At 34.6% G+C, this 18,389-nt stretch overlaps 4 protein-coding genes across 10 annotated transcripts in view; 3 read left to right on the top strand and 1 right to left on the bottom strand.

Moving 5' to 3' along the window:
- The first annotated feature begins 3,249 nt into the window (after window positions 1-3,249).
- On the top strand, window positions 3,250-3,795 carry LOC148622419 (uncharacterized). Its single transcript, XM_088574125.1, has one exon. The coding sequence runs from the start codon at window positions 3,250-3,252 to the stop codon at window positions 3,793-3,795; it is 546 nt and encodes a 181-aa protein (XP_088430251.1).
- A 200-nt stretch (window positions 3,796-3,995) lies between these two features.
- On the top strand, window positions 3,996-5,225 carry LOC148622418 (uncharacterized). Its single transcript, XM_088574123.1, has one exon. It carries the CDS (start codon window positions 3,996-3,998, stop codon window positions 5,223-5,225), a length of 1,230 nt encoding a protein of 409 aa, XP_088430249.1.
- A 1,741-nt stretch (window positions 5,226-6,966) lies between these two features.
- Window positions 6,967-18,054, bottom strand: LOC148622417 (uncharacterized). 5 transcript variants are annotated; one of them, XM_088572315.1, is made up of 9 exons: window positions 17,922-18,054; window positions 16,563-16,682; window positions 14,702-15,389; window positions 13,193-13,231; window positions 12,418-12,483; window positions 11,637-11,902; window positions 11,160-11,255; window positions 9,746-9,884; window positions 6,967-7,106 (listed from the first exon to the last, which is right to left on the bottom strand). In XM_088572315.1, exons 3-9 carry the CDS (start codon window positions 15,318-15,320, stop codon window positions 7,054-7,056), a joined length of 1,278 nt encoding a protein of 425 aa, XP_088428441.1. In that variant the 5' UTR covers window positions 15,321-15,389; window positions 16,563-16,682; window positions 17,922-18,054; the 3' UTR covers window positions 6,967-7,053. The 5 variants fall into 5 exon arrangements, with proteins under 5 accessions (XP_088428441.1, XP_088428436.1, XP_088428437.1 ...); XM_088572310.1 differs by lacking the exon at window positions 6,967-7,106 and adding an exon at window positions 7,197-7,511; XM_088572311.1 differs by lacking the exon at window positions 6,967-7,106 and adding an exon at window positions 7,197-7,511 and having other exon boundaries at window positions 17,964-18,032.
- LOC148622414 (protein RRP5 homolog) overlaps window positions 18,042-18,389 on the top strand; it is a 39,811-nt gene continuing 39,463 nt past the window's right edge. For 2 of the 3 annotated variants that reach the window (XM_088572307.1, XM_088572309.1), the window contains exon 1: window positions 18,042-18,140. The gene's annotated coding sequence lies outside the window, so the exon portion shown is untranslated. Of the gene's footprint in view, window positions 18,179-18,389 lie in introns of all 3 variants that reach the window. The other variant, XM_088572308.1, reaches the window with a different exon arrangement.

The raw sequence follows: 18,389 nt of genomic DNA, 5'->3' as shown, positions 1-18,389 counted from the left end.
ATGAAACAGAAGGCGAGATTAAACGAACTTGAAACTCAGTCAAAAGCAATCAGTGAAAGGAGAAGAGCAGAGGATGATGCTGATTTAAGTCTACTCAAAGCACAAAGTGATGCTGCAATAGCGATTGCGGAAGTTAAAGTACTCGAGGAAGCTGAAGGTGAAAATCGAAGTGGTGAAATTCAGGAGCCGATATTTAATGCTAACGCGGAACCTTTCGTGCCATTAAGTTGCATTAAAGATGACTAAACGGAACAATATGTGAATGAACAATATCACCGGAATAACGTTCAAGCTGAAAGTATACATACTCAAGACAAAGCAGCTTTGAGGTTAAATGTTGGACTTCAGTCAACTCCAGGAAACTTAAATCCTAACGGTGTGAATAGACCATGTCCGCCAATTAAAGCCGGTCGGTGATTTTAACAATTTGAGAACATTTTCACAACCTCGTCAATCAAATAACGATCCTGCTATTGTGACGGACTTTACAAAATTTCTACTAAAGAAAGATTTACTACTCTCTAGATTCCAACAATTTGATGATCGTCCTGAAAATTACTCAGCATGGAAAGCTAGTTTCAAGAGTATAGCAGAAGAATTATCAGTGACTGCTTTCGAGGAAATCGACTTATTAGTGAAATGGCTCGGTCCAGATTCGTCAAGGTTTTCACAAAGTATAAGATCGTCAAACGTAAATAATCCATCGATTGGACTTGTTCGTATCTGGGAGAGGCTCGACGAAAGGTTCGGGAGACAAGAGATGATCGAATCAGTTATTAAAGGCAAACTTCAGAAATTCGCTAAAATTGGAAGCAAGGACACATCACGTTATTACGAACTTTTGGACATTCTCGTTCAGATAGAATCTTCAAAAGCAAATCCTGAATATGCTAATTTACTGTCTTATTTCGATTCATCGTCAGGGATTAATCGGATTGTTGAAAAGTTGCCTTACAACATCCAGGAGAAATGGACATCTCGAGTATCTAGATACAAAACTGACTATCATGTTCCATTTCCGCCGTTCTCGTTCTTTGTGAATTTCATCAGAGAAATTTGTACAATCAAAAACGACCCAGCATTTAACTTTCATAATACAGACAATGTGTATTCCAAGAAAAAAAAATTCAAATCGTCGAAATGATCATAGTGCAACTACGGTATTCAATCGTAGAACTAATGTGAATGTCGGAGAGAAGGAAAACGGAGAATTTGAACTTTACACAAATCAAAGCATAGTTTAGCAACTTGTAGGGCGTTCAAGGCCAAAAGTTACGATGAGAAGAGACAAATTTTGAAAGACCATAGAATTTGCTTTAAGTGTTGTCAGTCGTCAAAACACATTTCACGGAACTGCACAGCAACGATCAAATGTAATCATTGTGGCAGTAAAAATCATGTAACAGTAATGCATCGTCCAGAGAAAGCTGAAATTCCTGATGGCGGGGAGCGCTCATATCGTCAAACTTCGTTCGAAAACATTTCATCTAAGCGTACGTCTCTAAGTGATTTCAGTGGCAAGTCGTGTGGTAAAACCGTACTTGTTCGTCTGTATCCGAGGAATTTTCTGGAAAAAGTGATGAACGTCTATGCGATCTTAGATGATCAGAGCAATAAAACTCTTGCTAAACCAGAACTTTTCGATCAACGTGGTATTGACACTGATAAGCTTCAATATACAATGTCGACATGCGCTGGTCAAACAGTAATGTCAGGAAGATGTGCTAGTAACCTCGTCGTCGAACCTATTACTGGTGACAATAGTTTGAATTTACCTTCAATTATAGAATGTGCTAATATTCCTAACGAACGTTCAGAAATCGCTACACCAGATGTTGCGGCATCCTTTTCGCATCTGAAGGAAATAAGTGAATACATACCAATACTAAACAGCTAAGCTCAGATACAACTGTTGATCGGACGCGATGTTCCAGAAGCACATCACGTTTTGAAACAGATTACAGGTCCTAAAGGAAATCCATTTGCTCAGAAACTAATGTTAGGATTGGTGATTGTGGATGACATTTGCTTAGGACAAGTTCACAAACCCAAGACGATAAACATGAATAGAACTCATGTGATGACCAACGGTAGAGGAACGATATTCGAACCTTGTACGAGCACTCTATTCGTGAAAGAACGTGTCAAGAAGGAAGTTGATACAAGACAACAAAGAGAACCTTGGTTTTCCGATGGTGACATATTCCGTAAAACTAAGGACGATGAAAAGGTAAGGATGTCAATAGAAGATCGGGAGTTTCTCTCAATGATGGACAAGGAATTCGTAAAAGACTCTAGTGACCACTTGTCAGCTCCATTGCCGTTCAAATCGAACCGTCAACGTCTACCTAATAACAGGGAATTGGCATCGAGACGAGCTCACACATTAGACATTTTGCTCAAAAAGGACCTGACGAAACGTGCTCATTTTGTTGAATTTATGCGTAAAATTATCGACAATAAAGCAGCTGAAGTAGCTCCACCTATAAGTGATGATAAAGAATGCTGGTATTTACCCCTTTTTGGATAGTGATGATAAAGAATGCTGGTATTTACCCCTTTTTGGATAGTGATGATAAAGAATGCTGGTATTTACCCCCTTTTTGGAGTCTACCATCCCAACAAACCACAACAAATAAGAGGCGTATTTGACTCATCGGCAACTTTCAAAGGTGTGTCTCTAAATAGCGTTATGATGACCGGTCCGGATTTAACAAATAGTCTCTTAGGCATTCTCCTACGTTTAAGGAAAGATAAGATAAGCTGCAACAGTCGACATTGAACAAATGTTTTATCAGTTTTTCGTGAATAAGAATGATAGAGATTTTTTGCGTTTCTTCTGGTATAAAGACAATAATCCCGACAACCCTCTTATTGAATTTCGCATGTGTGTTCATGTGTTTGGAAACTCTCCCTCTCCCGCTGTGGCTACATATGGACTAAGACGCGCAGTTGAGAATTGTGATCGGTTGTATGGATCGGACGTCAAGTCGTTCATCGGTAGAGACTTCTATGTGGATGATGGATTAATTTCGATGCCGGATAGTAATAAAGTCGTAAATCTAATTAAACGAGCGCAACAAGTACTAAGAACGGACGGAAACATCAGACTGCACAAAATTACGTCAAATAGTGCCGATGTTATGAAAGCATTTCCGGTCGAAGATTTGGGAAAAGAGATAAAAGACCTGAATCTCGGTGAAGATATTCTTCCGATTCATCATAGTTTGGGATTAGAATGGGACTTGAATGCCGACAATTTCATATTCAGTCCATTGGAAGACTACAAACCTTTCACTCCCAGAGGTATTCTCATCCTTGAACAGTATTTTCGATCCGATTGGATTTTTGTCACCGATTACGATAAGTGGTAAAATTTTGTTACGAGAAGCATCGCCACCTGGAACTGACTGGGATGAGCCTTTATCATCGGACTTTCAAGATAAGTGGATTGCATGGAGAAATTCAATTGTGACATTGAAAGACTTTCGTATTCCACGCATGTATTTTCCTTGCTCCTTCAATGAGATGAACAATCTTAAAGTCTTAGTATTTTCCGATGCCTCTGGGAAGGCTATTTCTGCTTCTGCGTATTTACGAGGTGTGGACGACGGACAGCTTCATATAGGATTTCTCATGGGTAAATCGAAGCTTAGCCCAGCAAGCGGGAATACGATACCCCGACTTGAACTTTGTGGTGCAGTCATGGCTACGGAAATTAAAAGTATTGTATCTGATAACTTGGATATTCCTCTTGAACAATCAAGTATTTCTGTGACAGCAAAGTCGTATTAGGTTACATCGGGAACAAGACGAGACGTTTTCATACTTACGTGTCGAATCGAGTTGATCGTATACTCAGAATGTCAGACTCGTCAGTGGAATTTCGTACCAACGCATCAGAATCCAGCCGATCGTGGAACTAGATATTCTAGATATCTAATCTGGAAAGCGACGATTATAACACTTGGCTAAATGATACACCATTTTTGAAAATGTGTGGTAGTAATAGTGGACTCTTACCTTCTTTTCCGCTTGTAACTCCGAATCTGGATAAGGAAGTGAGGCCGGAATGCAACGTAAACGGAACTAGTCTTGATACTTCTGGATCAATCGTCGATCGTTTCGAGAACATTTCAAGTTGGAAAAAGCTTCTCAAAGGAATAGCGCTGTTGAAACACATCGCTAGGAACTATCGACCAAACAGTCAGTCATGTAAAGGATGGCATGTTTGCGAACATTACATATCAGTTGATGCAATTAAAGAAGCTGAACAATATGTCATAAAGGAAGTTCAGAAATCGGTATTTGCACAGGTGATAGACTTACTTACACAAGGACAAAACGTTTCATCGAGATCATCGATCAGTGCGCTTTCACCATTTCTTGACTTATCAGGAATACTTCGTGTCGGTGGACGATTAAGTAAAGCTACAGGATGTCTTCCGACAGGAGAAATCAACCCGATCATAATTCCGAAAAATTCACATGTCGCAAAATTACTCATAGATCACTACCACAATGCTGTGAAACATCAGGGCAGACATTTTTCAGAGGGTGCCTTGAGGAGAGCTGGTTTCTGGATTATCGGTTCAAAGAGATTGATATCTTCATTCATTCAGAAATGTGTAGTGTGTCGAAAGTTTAGAGGAAAATTCCAAGAACAGAAAATGTCTGATTTACCAGAGGACAGACTTACACCAGGTCCACCTTTCACGTATGTCGGTCTGGACACCTTCGGACCCTGGAACGTATTGACCCGCAAGACTAGACAAGGATCATCGAATAGTAAGCGATGGGCTATTTTTACGTGCATGACAACCCGGGCAGTACATATTGAGCTTATCGAGTCAATGAGCGGTTCATCATTCATAAACGCTCTCCGAAGATTTCAGTCAATTAGAGGACTGGTCAAAGTTTTTCGTTCTGACCGTGGATCAAATTTCATAGGTGCAACTGACAATCTAGACATAGAAGCTATTCATGTGGAGGATAAAGCCGTCAAGAACTATCTTTGTGAAAACGGATCCGTTTGGAAATTTAATCCTCCCCACTCCTCACACATGGGAGGAGTGTGGGAAAGGTTAATTGGTTTGACAAGGAGAATATTAGACTCAGTTATCTTAACATCTTCGAGCAAAACATTGACAAATGAATCTCTTCTTACCTTCATGGCAGAAGTTGTAGCAATCATTAACTCTACACCCATTGCTGATATATCATAGGATCCTGACATGCCTTTAATTCTAAGTCCATCGATGCTTCTTACCGGAAAACAAGATTACTTACCTGTCTTAGTGGACTCTTTGAACATGAAAGACATTTATAGAGCCGGATGGAAACACGTCAAGATGCTGTCAGATATCTTTTGGAAGCAATGGAGGTCGGACTATTTACATTCTCTGCAGAAGCGACGGAAGTGGCACAATGACAATGTAAACTTGAAATCTGGTGACGTAGTTCTATTACGAGACAAGACTCTTTATAGAGGTGAATGGCCTGTTGGAATCATTGTTGAAGCCACCGAGAGCGATGATGGTAAAGTGAGAAAAGCTAGTGTCCGCATTCACAGGGACGGCAAAAATGTGACTTACACAAGACCAATTAGTGAAATGGTTTTGTTGGTAGATTAATCGTGTGACACGGACAATTGTCAGAGAATTATAACATTCAACAGGTGTTATTTTGTAATTATTTTGGTTCATTTGTGACATTAATGGTTTAATATCAGACGGGGAGTGTTCTGTTACCGGGTAACAATTTATTTTTCAAATCTAAACATTTTCTATTTTTAGCAATTATTATTTGAGGTCTGTTTGATTTCTATTATAAATGTTTCATTCCCCGATAATAAGTTTCCTCATGTTAACAAACCACGTGGACATAAACAATCAACAATTCGTTTAAATCTATGATAGCTCACGATGTAAGTTGAATTTTATTATTAGTTTACAATATTTATGTATTAAGCATTGTTATAAGCCTATTTTTTTTATATAGGATACGTCCCAGAAGGTCAATTTCAGAGATGTGTTTATGTAAAATGTATTGAGCGCCTGTGGTACTATTTATAGTTTTTGATTATGAATTATATTTTTTGCATTATTATTCCATTTTTCACTTACCCAAACCTAATTGTATGATTTTTGCAACCTTAATCGAGATTTATTTTGAAATTTTTGGTTTTACTCCTCTCTTCGCTTTTTTCGTTTAAAAAATGTACGGAAAGCCAAAAGTGTCACCTTGGTCATTTTTGCTATGTTATTTATTGTCGAATATTTGTCAAAACACGTGCCTCTGTGCTATATTTGAGGGATATCTACTTGATAGATCTGATATTTAATCATATGTTTTCTTGTTTTTTGTGTTTATTGTATTTTTCTTTTCATTTTAGTTAGAATAGTGAACTTAGAATGTGTTCCTTTTTCTTTTGTAGCTTTTTACCGCTATCATTGTTGAATAAAGATGTTCTATGAGATGATGTTGGTTATGCTATCTGCACTGCGGCAGAATAATAAGGACATACAGAAAAACAGAATATTTTAAATATAACATGTTGTGCAATTGTTGAGGTTACTGTTGTGTAAAGTTACACAATTTACAACTAATCAGGTCATGTTTGAGTGAACCTAATATGTTGTTAATTATTCTATTGAATATAAACAATTGCACAACCACTGCAAGTTTGGTTATTCTGTGGTTTAAATCACCAGGTCAACTTAGTAACTGCTAACTTTATTTCTCAAACTCGGAAAGATTCTATTAGTAAAGTTAACAACTATTTTATTTTAGTAGCAGAGATGCAATTCAAAAGTTTTAGTGTGAGAAACTCATTATTACAATTGACAACTGGGCTTATAGAGATACTGAGTTGTATAACATTGTTTTGCACCTGGTCCATGCTCCCAGTTTTTAGTGGAGTCCAAGTTGTTCATTTACTTTTGTTACTTTGTATATATTATTTTACATGTAGTTACTTTATGTTCTTTGTTGTGTTTGTCTGTTTCTCATGTCTGGGGTTTGTCCTTGGATTACATTCTTTTGATTTCCACTTTAATCTTGGTTCCCTTGATTATTCTTTGAATCACGAAAAGATGTCTGTATTTCTGAAAAAACATATTTAATGATGGTAATGGGCAAAATACAAGCATGAATAATATGAGAATTAAATGTCAATAAAAGGAGCCAACAGTAAATAAATCGCATTAAATATATTAAATAAAATGTATGATCTAAAATAATTCAATTTTCTCATTCAAGAATATACATGTACATCACATAAGTATAAATTCAGCAAAAATCTTTAAAAAAAAATAATTGTCATGTTTTTACTTTATATCCATTCTAGACAATTCCATGTTTTTATTCAATCAATATCTGACTTCACTTAAAACATTGATCACTTCTGACAATATGGACAAGTGACCGAAAAAATACTCCTGCTACAAATCTTCTCCCATCAAAACTACTCCTATCAAAATTTTTAAAGCTGTCAAAAATTGATTTCAGCCCTGAAATAAAAAGAATCACATTTACAATAGTAAACTGTAAACCTTTTTCTACCAAAACAACTTTCGTGGATTTCACAAAAAGCTGTAGGCATTAATTTATTGAAAGACCTTCATTAAAATATAATTCTTCAATGAGAGTAATGTGAAATTCATCACTGGATTGTGGATAGTGGATTGTATAATAATCTTCCAAATTATGGCTTTCACAGCTGCATTAAAAATATTAAATGATCAGTCATTTCAGAGTTATTAAGATTAATAACAATGGAAACTGTAATGCAACAAATATGTTTTTTTCACTACTAAGGCTTCTCTATCATAACAAACATGTCTTTTTTCTAAAATAAATTTACTACTGTAATTTCATAATATACTTTCAGATAAAGAGCAACACAGAATGCAGCATGATACCACAGCAGCTTATTGAAGTCTGTTTACTTGACACACTTAAACATAAGAGCTTACAGCTCATTATGGACATAACAACTGGTTTGTACACAATGAAGCACTAAACGTGAAATTAAAGGAGAACAAAGCTTTTGCTATTTAAGGGTGCTAAACAAAGACCTTTGCCATCATCCATGTCACTAAAAACCAGTAAATCTGATAAAAAAAACACAGGAAGTGATTTTCAGGCATAGCCCAATTTCATACCCCTTTAACTCCTAGCAATAAAGTCTATTCTGTAAAAAAAAACTTTTTGAAACTGAATTTGAAAAGGAACACATTGACATCTGAATCATCAAAATTGGATTAACTTTTTCTATCAATTCAAATGATGGTAACAATTCCCCCACCCCTATTGGCCCCTTATTTTTAAAGGTGGTAGGGCAAAAACCTAACAAAAATGCATTTCTCTAGGTACAGTGTTTTAAAATTTCAAGTTTTATTCAAGTTATCGTAAATAAATGAAAGTTAACAAAGACAAACGATGTCGAAGATGACAGGGTGATAACATGAATTATAAATCTGTATATTTCAGCTATATCATAAAAAAAATAATGATTTTAATTTGTAACATTTCAAGCACAATTTTTATATTCATATTGTTTGACAGTTTCTATTTATTTATACCAGAGAAGCTTATGTTGAAGGCATTATCATGATAATTTTTCCCTTAAAACTGGTATTGCCATAAGCTGCCGGTGAAGGATTTATCAATATTGAATGTGCTGTCACTTCTCAAGGGCAGTTAATTTATCAATAATGCCCTCTTTTTCATTGAAGAATTCCATTATATGACCTCTTGACATTTAAATGTGCACAAGTGAATAACATATAACAATGTTGTGATATAGCTAAAAGCTGTTAATATCTTATCATTGGTTATTAACAGCTGATGATAAAAAAAAGAAATAAATGAAGAAAACACATCACACAATATATCACATCCAGTTACTGTTAATTCACAGTTTAATAACATGTCTATCACACCCAAAATGGTAATAGAATTGTAATGAAAACAATTTAATTTTTATCATGAAAAATATAGGATTTTAAACTATAATGCATAAAGTAAGACTACTTGACATGTTAAAAATTTGTCATTTTTCTGAAATGATGTCAATCTCTGTATATTTCCACTTATCAATTTTATCTACATCAAAATAATCAATAATCAAACTTCGGTAAATTTAATAGATTTGCCATAAAATTTCAAAGAGATCCATTCACTTTTAGTCAAGTTACTATCCTTAATTGGGAAAATGTTTCTTTCTAAAAGCAGCTTAAAATATAAAAAAAACTAAACAAATCAGATAAGAATGCTTTGTAGGGTGCAGCTTGAGTTTACTGCAGAGGTTGACCCCTGAACAGTTGGGGAAAGTAAGGACATATCATCCAAGCTTGATGCAGCTCTTACCTTTGATTGCAATTATGTACTTGACATAGGAAAAGAATTTGACCAGAATCAAAGTGGCCTTTTACAGGCCCCTTATTCATTAATGGATCCAGTCACAACCCACAAAATAGATCCCAGCTTTCCTTCAGGAATATGGTACTTTGCCATAAAATTTCTGAGAGATCCAGTATCTTTTAGTCAAGTTACTATCCTTAATTGGGAAAATGCTTGTTTCTGGACCCCTTTTGGCCCCTTATTCCTAATTAGTTCAGTCTTTGTAGTCATATAAAATCATGACAAGGTAAAAATGTTCTCAGGTAATTTTTAACACAGACATGACTTGAAGTAACTTAACATGCTTCTCAAGTTAAAACATCTGAGGTTGTACACATACCTGAACTGGGTTCTTCATAATGTTGCCTACAGGTACTCATGCTCTCAGATGTGTTTGGATGACTACTATATGATATAGGAGAAGTGTGACCTGGTCTAATTCTCTGTGCTAGGGAATTGTATGTCTCACTAAGACTAGGCTGTAAAATACATGTAAAAACAGTGTCTAAAAACTATTTCACATACATCCCCACTTCATCCTGTTGCTTGTCTTCATTTTTTTTGTTATTTGCCGACATTTTTTTTGCTGTCTCCAGTTATTTATATTAAATTTGTTTTAAAAATCATCTCCTTTATTTTTGTTTACTTGCTTGTTGTACTTCCAATTCTTCATTGTCCTGTTGGTTCTAATAAGTGATCCGTTTTTTCTATCATGCATAACTATTAATCTTTTTCTACTTTTTTCGTACCTTGGATACCACTAACAAATTGGGAATATTTTTTTTTTGTTATTCACTTATCAAATACAGTTTTGTTATTTACCTGCCAGGTGCGTAGCTGCCATTAGGCAAAAAAGCTTTTGCCTGCACTTAATTTTCCCAATTTTTTTTTTTTTTTTTGAGATAAAATACATCCAGGAGATGCATAAATGATGCTATAAAACACTATCTCTGCAGAGCTTCGGGGGGGCTTTGTCTTAAACCCCAGACCCCCTGCCGTAATTTTGCCTACACTTCAATTTGGCCTCAGCTACACACCTGCCTGCCTAACTGTAATTCTCTCTTAAACATATTGTTTAGTCACCAACTTGTCTCCCTGTGTTGCTCTTCTTACTGTACTGTTCAGTTATCTACCTGTCTCCCTGCATAGCTCTCCTTACTATTCAGTTCAGTCATTTACCTGGCTCCCTGTGTTGCTCTCCCTACTATTTTGTTCAGTTATCTACCTGTCTCCCTGTGTTGCTCTCCCTACTGTTTTGTTCAGTTATCGGTCTCCCTGTGTTGCCTTCCCTACTGTTTTGTTCAGTTATCTAAAATCCTCATGTTGCACTCCCTACTATACTGTTCTGCCATTTACCTGTCTCCCTCTGTTGCTCTCCCTACTATAAACCTGTCTCCATGAGTTGTTCTTCATACGATTTTCAGTAATTTACCTGTTTTCCTGTGTAGCTTTTCCTACTATACTGTTTTGCTATACCTGTTTTCCTGTATTGCTCTTTCTACAGTATATTTCAGTTAAATTTACCCATGTTGTCTCTACCTATATTGTTTTGATATTCCTCTTCCCTGTCACAGTTTCCCCTGTGTTGCCCACCCTTTCAGTGATTTACATGTATCCCTGTGCTGCTTTCCCTTCTTATATTATTTGGTCATCACCTGTCTCTATGTGCTTTTTTAAAACAAAAATTACAAGTTGCTGGGTCAGACAAATTACCAGTTTGGTCTTACTGTCATACTATGTACCTGTCTACCTACATTGTTCAGGTTGGTGTCCTCCTCAACATCAATTCGATTTAAACTACTATATGCCACTTCATCCCTCTGGTCACCATTACTGTTTCCAGCCACCATCTACAAAAAAGCACAATTAATACTGAATCACATTTTGGATTTTTAAAGATATTTAAGAAACAAAAAAAAAATGCCTTCATCAAACTTACATTTTCAGGAACACTATATCATATTATTATGTTATTAATCCTGTTAAGTTTGTAATGACTTATTTTGGGGATTGAAATAGTTAGTTTAGATGTTGACAGTTTTTGAAAAGTGACACTTAAATTTTGGCAAAACAAATTTCTCATGAGAATAGTTTTTTTTGAAATATGGAAATCATCTAACTTCAATTGTATGAACTGTATCTTTACAAAATTACACTGTTTCCATAAAGAAACATAAATCATAAAAGAAGAGTTCTACTGTTGAACCCTTCTGTGACAATTAATGACTAACCTTAAGTTCTGTAATTGAGTCATATAACTGTAGCTGGGCATTGTTTGTTTGAGGCCTTGTCACAGTATCAGAAATTTCTGGAGCGCCATCTGGAGGCCTTCTATCAGATGAAGAAAGATTCTGTTCACTTCTTCCTGCTGGGGCCATGTCTGATCTTAAGTCATTACTTCTGTTTTGAACCAAAAACTCAGAGGTTTGGTACTGACAGTTGGAACAGTTGTCATTTTGTGCATGGTTATTTACTTGGCTAGCTGCCTGTGATAACCCTTGTAGTAAAACAAAAATCTTACTTGCAAATCTTCATGATACAAATGTAGAATGTAATGTCAAACTCATATTCTATATTAAGTCAGTGTAAGTTGTGAGCTTATTTGGAATTGAACAGTTGAAATTCTTTTCTTAAATTCATATGCATGATGTTTAATCTGACTGAGTTTGTTTGGGCCCACATCACTAAGAAATTTTTTTCTCAAGCTAAATAAAATCATCAGTTTAAAACTATGCTTATATTTGGGTACTGCCTTGACCTAAAATTTAAGTTTCAAGTATTTTTTTCCATTTTCCCAATAAACAAAAACAATTTTAATTCAAATGCTTATAAGTTTCTGACTGCTCGATAGTAATGATGTATTTATTTGAAAAACAGTAATACATAATAAAGATAAACTTGTTGCAAGTTTATGAACTTTGTTAGAATTGAATGGTAACCAGTAAATATCAATACAGACAGGCTGTCTGCAAGTCTAAGTTAGTCCAGAACATTTCATTCCCACAAACTGACCTTGTGGGGAAGCTGTATGTTGATTTTGAGATGAATCAGAGACTGCATCTGCTTCTATACTACATTCTAAAACAAATTAATAAAAAAAATTGAACCTGCAACTATTTTAGATTTAGCAATATGCCTATTTTCTTAGAAAAACCAAAACTGAAGAGGTCCTTGCATTGTTACAGTGTGTGCATTAATCCTTTAAGACACAGGCCCATGCCTGGAAAAAAGAAGTTGCTGCTAAGTTGAGAGAAATAATGTTTGAAAAGATAAGGAAAATTATTGAAACCAATGTTCTAATTAGTGGCTAAACTGTTTATTAATCATAGAAGTAGGTGGTTTTAGTTGGCATTTTCTCAAATCAAAAGTATTTAATATGATTTACCCTGTATCAAAAACATATTTAAATAAATCATAATATACTAAAAGAATTGGAATGCATCAGTTAGTGTTCCCTGTCCACCACAAAGTATAAATTCTCCTTTATTTCTTGGTAGAACAACCAACAGTATAGAAAATCAACAATTCAACTTACATGTACAAACTTACCTTTTATACATGTTATATAGGCAAGGAAGGGTTTCTCTATCAATCCCTACACTTTAGTAATTGTTAAGGGATTTCCAATAATAAACTTTTTTTTAAAAAAAGACTTGTTTTGAGTAGAAAAAAGTTCATCAACATTCTTATGAAGCCACAAAAATAGAATCCATGCCAGAAAATGACCATTATATTTTATCAATGTGATATTCAAACTTGACCATTACCTGGTAATAACTTAGCTTACCTCTATTGGTACTTGTAGGATACTGTGGAGGATTTGTATCTATATCAATAAATAAAAAAAGTATAATGCTGCAAAACATTACTTGAGGTTCAAATTCACTGCAAAAAAATATTAAAAGAAAAGAACAAAAAAATGCTTCACCAAGTGCAGCTTGATATGCGTGCAGAGGTTGAATCTTGAACAGACAGGGCAAACAAGGACAAAAAATTGATACAGTCATGATGTCATGGAATTGAGTGGAAGTTAAATGGAAAATCATAATTTTTATAAAAAATATTAATTGAAAATTAAGGTTACAGGTACATCAAAAGAAATAAAATACCTTCAAAAGTTTCATAGAAATGTATTGAAGGATGAAAACTGCAAAATCAGTCCCCCTTTTTTATGAATAAAGTCCAATAACTCTAATTCAAGAAATTGGAAGCTTACAAAAACTGAAAGGGAGTTTACAAAAACATGAATAAACCATTCTCCATTTCTTTGGCATTGCTGCAAATTTTTTAGAATTATAGTCCAAAAACAGAAAAACAACCCTTTTTTGGACAAATAAAGTCCCATAATTAAAAAATGAAAAATAAGAAATTTATAAAAATTGAAAAGAAGCTCAGATCAATAGAAAGAATTAATTACAGCATTTCACACAAATTGTTGGCATCACTTTTGTGTTCTTGTGCAACAATACAAAAAATAGTTTCCATTTACAATTATTTTTTTTTACGCTATACATACACAAGTAAAATAAAAAATAAACTAAAGGTGAAAACGAAACAAGGCAAAGAGAGGCCAGAAATTCCTAACTTGGTACAGGCACAAAGAAATGTGGCAGGGTTAAAGTACTTTGGCATGACCACAACCCCCTTCCCCCTTCAAAATCTGGCCACTGTGGAAAAACTATTACACAATTAAACACACCAACAAACCGTTTCAAAAAAGGTATAAGTCCCCGGATATGAAGAAACTGAATATACATTACACAAATGTACAAACTAAGGACTACTAGCAACTAACTGACATGCCATCTCCAGACCCATTTAAACCTACAAAAAATTATGCCCCCACTGTATATGCTTTCAATAAACTAATAATGCTTAAAATGATGTAAAAACTGTATGTTTAAATTATTTTAAAAGAATTTTTTACATAAAAAATTTAATGGTAAAATTACGAACATTATCTGTGAAAAGCCTTTTTAAAGAGGAAATATTAAGAATCTAACACTGCTGAGATTCACAGCAGAGAAATCTCAGATACCAGAGGGTAAGATTTCAAGTTCTTTAATAACCATTTGATTCTGAGAGATTTTGAGTCTAGACCAAAAATTTATTTTTTTGTCCTTTCTAGGTAGTGGAGGCTAGAATAGTTGTTTTCAAATTTTTCGGGGTCTAGATATTTATTTACAAAAATTGCCAGACTCCCAACAGAATCAAATGATTGTCCCCAAAATGATTTTGCAGTCTCTAGAAAATTATAGTATCATTATTATGTAGATTACTTAATATTATGGGATACCTTGCACTCCAGTGAGTGGGCTATTATTAACTGTTACTGCTCTACTAATTAATATATTCTGGTGCCCAACTGTTGATTTCTGAGGCTGGTATCTAGTGTTTGTTATTGCAGGATAGGGATCTCTGCCTGTATCCTGCACTGGTGTGCTTCCAAGGTCAAATAACTGCATTTTAAGCTGTTCCCATGCATGGACATTGATTTTCCAGTTCTGGTCAAAGCATATTGGCACCATGACATTTAGTTCATCTGGAATATGGCACTCATCTATATTCACATAAAATGCTATAAATCTTTTTGCCTTATCAGCCTCAAGTAGTTTTAGGAATGCTGATTGTGACTTATATTTGGTCCATGAATCGTTTAAAAATCCTTTTGTGACAACTACAATTGTGAACCTGGATTGCTTCACAGTTTTGAAAAATTCTGTGAAAACATTACTTCCTGGCATTGCATCTCTGTCATGGTAGTAGGTTTCCTTTAATCCCCATGATTCCATTTTATCCACAGCATGCTTAACAATGTCAAGGGAAAGTTTCTGATCACCATTTCTGTGGCGTTCTATTCTAATTTTGGGTTGATTGTAAATGAAGTTAGCATGGTATACATATCCTCTCTCCATTTCATATATTCATTCATTTATGGTCTTGTCTATAAGTTTATTCCAGTTACCTTTCCATAACTTTGTAATCTAAAAGCAGAATCTGATTAATACTTATTTCGACCGCTGAAAATGGCAATGCTATCATCACCACATTTATCTTCAAATTTAATATGAAAAATATATTCAAGAAATAAAGATCAAACTTAACATAAGAGATAAATTAACGATTTTAATGCTGTATTGGTAATAGTTTTTTCATGCTTTAATACTTAGGTGCAGACACAGGGGACTGTCGTGTACATGTGTTCTTGAAACTGCATAAAGTATTTTCTTTTGAATTTATTATAAACTTGTAGTAAAAAAGTAAAATCTATTGCTACTACAATGTATTGAAATTTATACTTTGCTTTTTTGATAAGGAACTAGATCCACATTTACATCCTACTAGGTTATACGCTGGTATTGTAGTGGAAATGTATCCTCAGTAATTTTATATGGTTAAAAGTAAGTTAGAATTTAGGACCAACTGCAAGTATGCTGGATATTTGTATAATATAATGCCTGTTTTAGTATTTCTCAGTTGTTCTAGTGTTGGTTACTGCCGGCAGTTTAGCAGGTCTGTTACTCTGCTGGGTGTTAATGATTAATTCCAAAAAAAATAATCTTTTGCTTTTGGTGAGTTCCTATTGTTGCTGTAACTATGCAAAGAGTAATCAAGGGAACCAAGGTTATAGTGGTAATCAAAAGAATGTAATGCAGGGACAAAGACCAGACATGGAAAACAGACATACACAACAAAGAACATAAAGTAACTAAAATCATACATACAAAGTAACAAAAGCAAATGAGCAACTCGGACTCCACTAAAAACTGCAAACAAAACTGAAACAGACTTTAAACAACATAATCAAAAGTTTGTATGATTAACTACAAGGATTTATGGTGAGTGCAAAGTGAACTCGACAGCAACATCAGCAAGATGTGTGTACATCAAAATAACATTCTTAAGATGGTCCCCAGTGATATTATCAGCTAAGCCAGATAGCGTTAGGTATATATCAGCAGAAACAGTCTTAACAGGGAAGTTCTGCAGCAAGAAAATAAGAAATTGGCACTTCTCAGAGTCAATAAACGAAAATAGATCAGCATTAATTTTTATCATTGAAAATATACACTGGTCTTAAATGCATTCCTTTCATTTTTTCTGCTTCAAACAACATTCATTTAAAAGTTCCAGAAAAGTTGCAAGTTTGTACTCACTCATGAATTTTCTCCACTATTCAACTGGCTGTGCAATTACATATCATGAATCAGACCCGCTAAAGGAGATTTTCTTGATGTCATCAGTTACCAGTGATTTGGTTTTTGTTGTCAAAAAACCTATAAAGTGGCATGGGCATTAACTTTAAATCATTATGACTTTTTACTTATTTTTTTTAGATAATTGAAAAATTCTTTTGGTTCCCTTCACCGCGAATAAAATTATTTTCATTCATGAAAATTTTAGATAAATATTAATTGATTAGGCTATCATAATTTAAATAGCAATGATATATCAAAAATAGTGAATTACAATTAAATATCTGTACACATTTATTTTCAAGTAACAGTTTTAATGAATTCACAGATAAAATATGAATTATTTCAGAACCAAAATTTGATAGTTTTGAAAATTTGGTTTATTATATCCTAAAATTGGTAATTGTTTATTTGCCAACCAATTTGACACTTAATGAGATGAAAGTGAATACGACCCCATTACTTCCAATGGCGAACTCTCTTATATAGTTGGAGCTGCTTGCAAGGTTAAAATGGAAATTCAAGAATGTTGAACCACACAGTACTAGCTTCTACAAAAATGTATATGCAATGCACATTTCTATAGTATACAACACATTATTTGTACCAAGTTTGTACTACATGGGGTGGCAAGTAATAGTCTTCTTGTATGAATCAGGAGTTATAATTTTATTCAAATGCAAATGTACAGGTATATTACCCTACAACAGAAATGCTCAAGTTGTTGTGCTGTGTTGCTCATATCAACATCCAAATAAAACACGTCATGCAACTAAGAAGTCTCAATTTAAAGGACTAGGTTGCAAGCCACGTTCTGACTTGTTGCCATTGCTTCTAGAGGAACAGATTTCTAACCTCTTAGGTTGTTACTGTAACAAATTAGTCCAATATGAACTTCTCAACACAGCAGTCCAAACAATTATGATGTCTTAGGAGGCTAATTTTTATTTTGCTTGGCCGCCTTCCTTCCACAGTGAGGCATAAATATCAGATTAAAAATATGCCTCAGCAAATGTCATGATTATCAGGACTGGGTTTCATAAAAAAAACCTCAAGTTGAGAATTTCCTCAAGTCCTATTTTTTTCCTCAAATCTTCAAATTCAAGTGATCTGATTGGTTCAAATTGTAGTTGAGGAAACTCAATCTGAGATGAAACTGGGCCTTGGACTACCTACACATCACAGTGACACAGATACATGTGTACATGCATTTGTGTACTTTTATAAATGTAGGGCACCATCTTGAGTTAGTTATACTGTATATAATAAGCGCAAGTTCTTGATGTTAAACCTTAAAAATAGCAAATACTGAATTCTTACTGTACTACATCGAATCCCATTATTCATTAGATAAATACATACAATGTACAGTGGTACACAGTAAAAAGAAACTAAAGATCTAAAAAAAGAAAGGGGAAGTCCTCTTCCTTGTTAAAGTGGCGCTTGAAGAAAATGCATGCTAGTTTTAAACGTACGCATGAAAAGGATCAATCCGATAATGGCGGCGCCCATGCGTTAGTACTCATGAGATCCTAAGGGGTAAGCGGGATGCGTATATTAGAAGGAGAAGTGCCTTGGTATAATATTTATAGAACACTGTCGTTGCTATTTGGCTGTTTATCGGGCATTTTTCTCTAATTTCTCTGATGAAAATAGAGTAACTTGGCCAAAAGTGTTTGTGAAAACCACCGGATTGCGATGCATATCTTACCAAATTAAACATGTCAAATATAAAAGGTTGGAGAAGGGCAACATATCGTTTTATTTATTGGAAATGAGATGAATATA

The sequence above is a fragment of the Perna viridis genome, chromosome 3, assembly GCF_037379345.1.
Source record: "Perna viridis isolate PV_CMFRI_1.1 ecotype Kerala chromosome 3, ASM3737934v1, whole genome shotgun sequence".
Taxonomy (NCBI): domain Eukaryota; kingdom Metazoa; phylum Mollusca; class Bivalvia; order Mytilida; family Mytilidae; genus Perna; species Perna viridis.
Note: the sequence above shows the minus strand (reverse complement) of the source record. Positions and strands in the feature narration are given on the sequence as shown.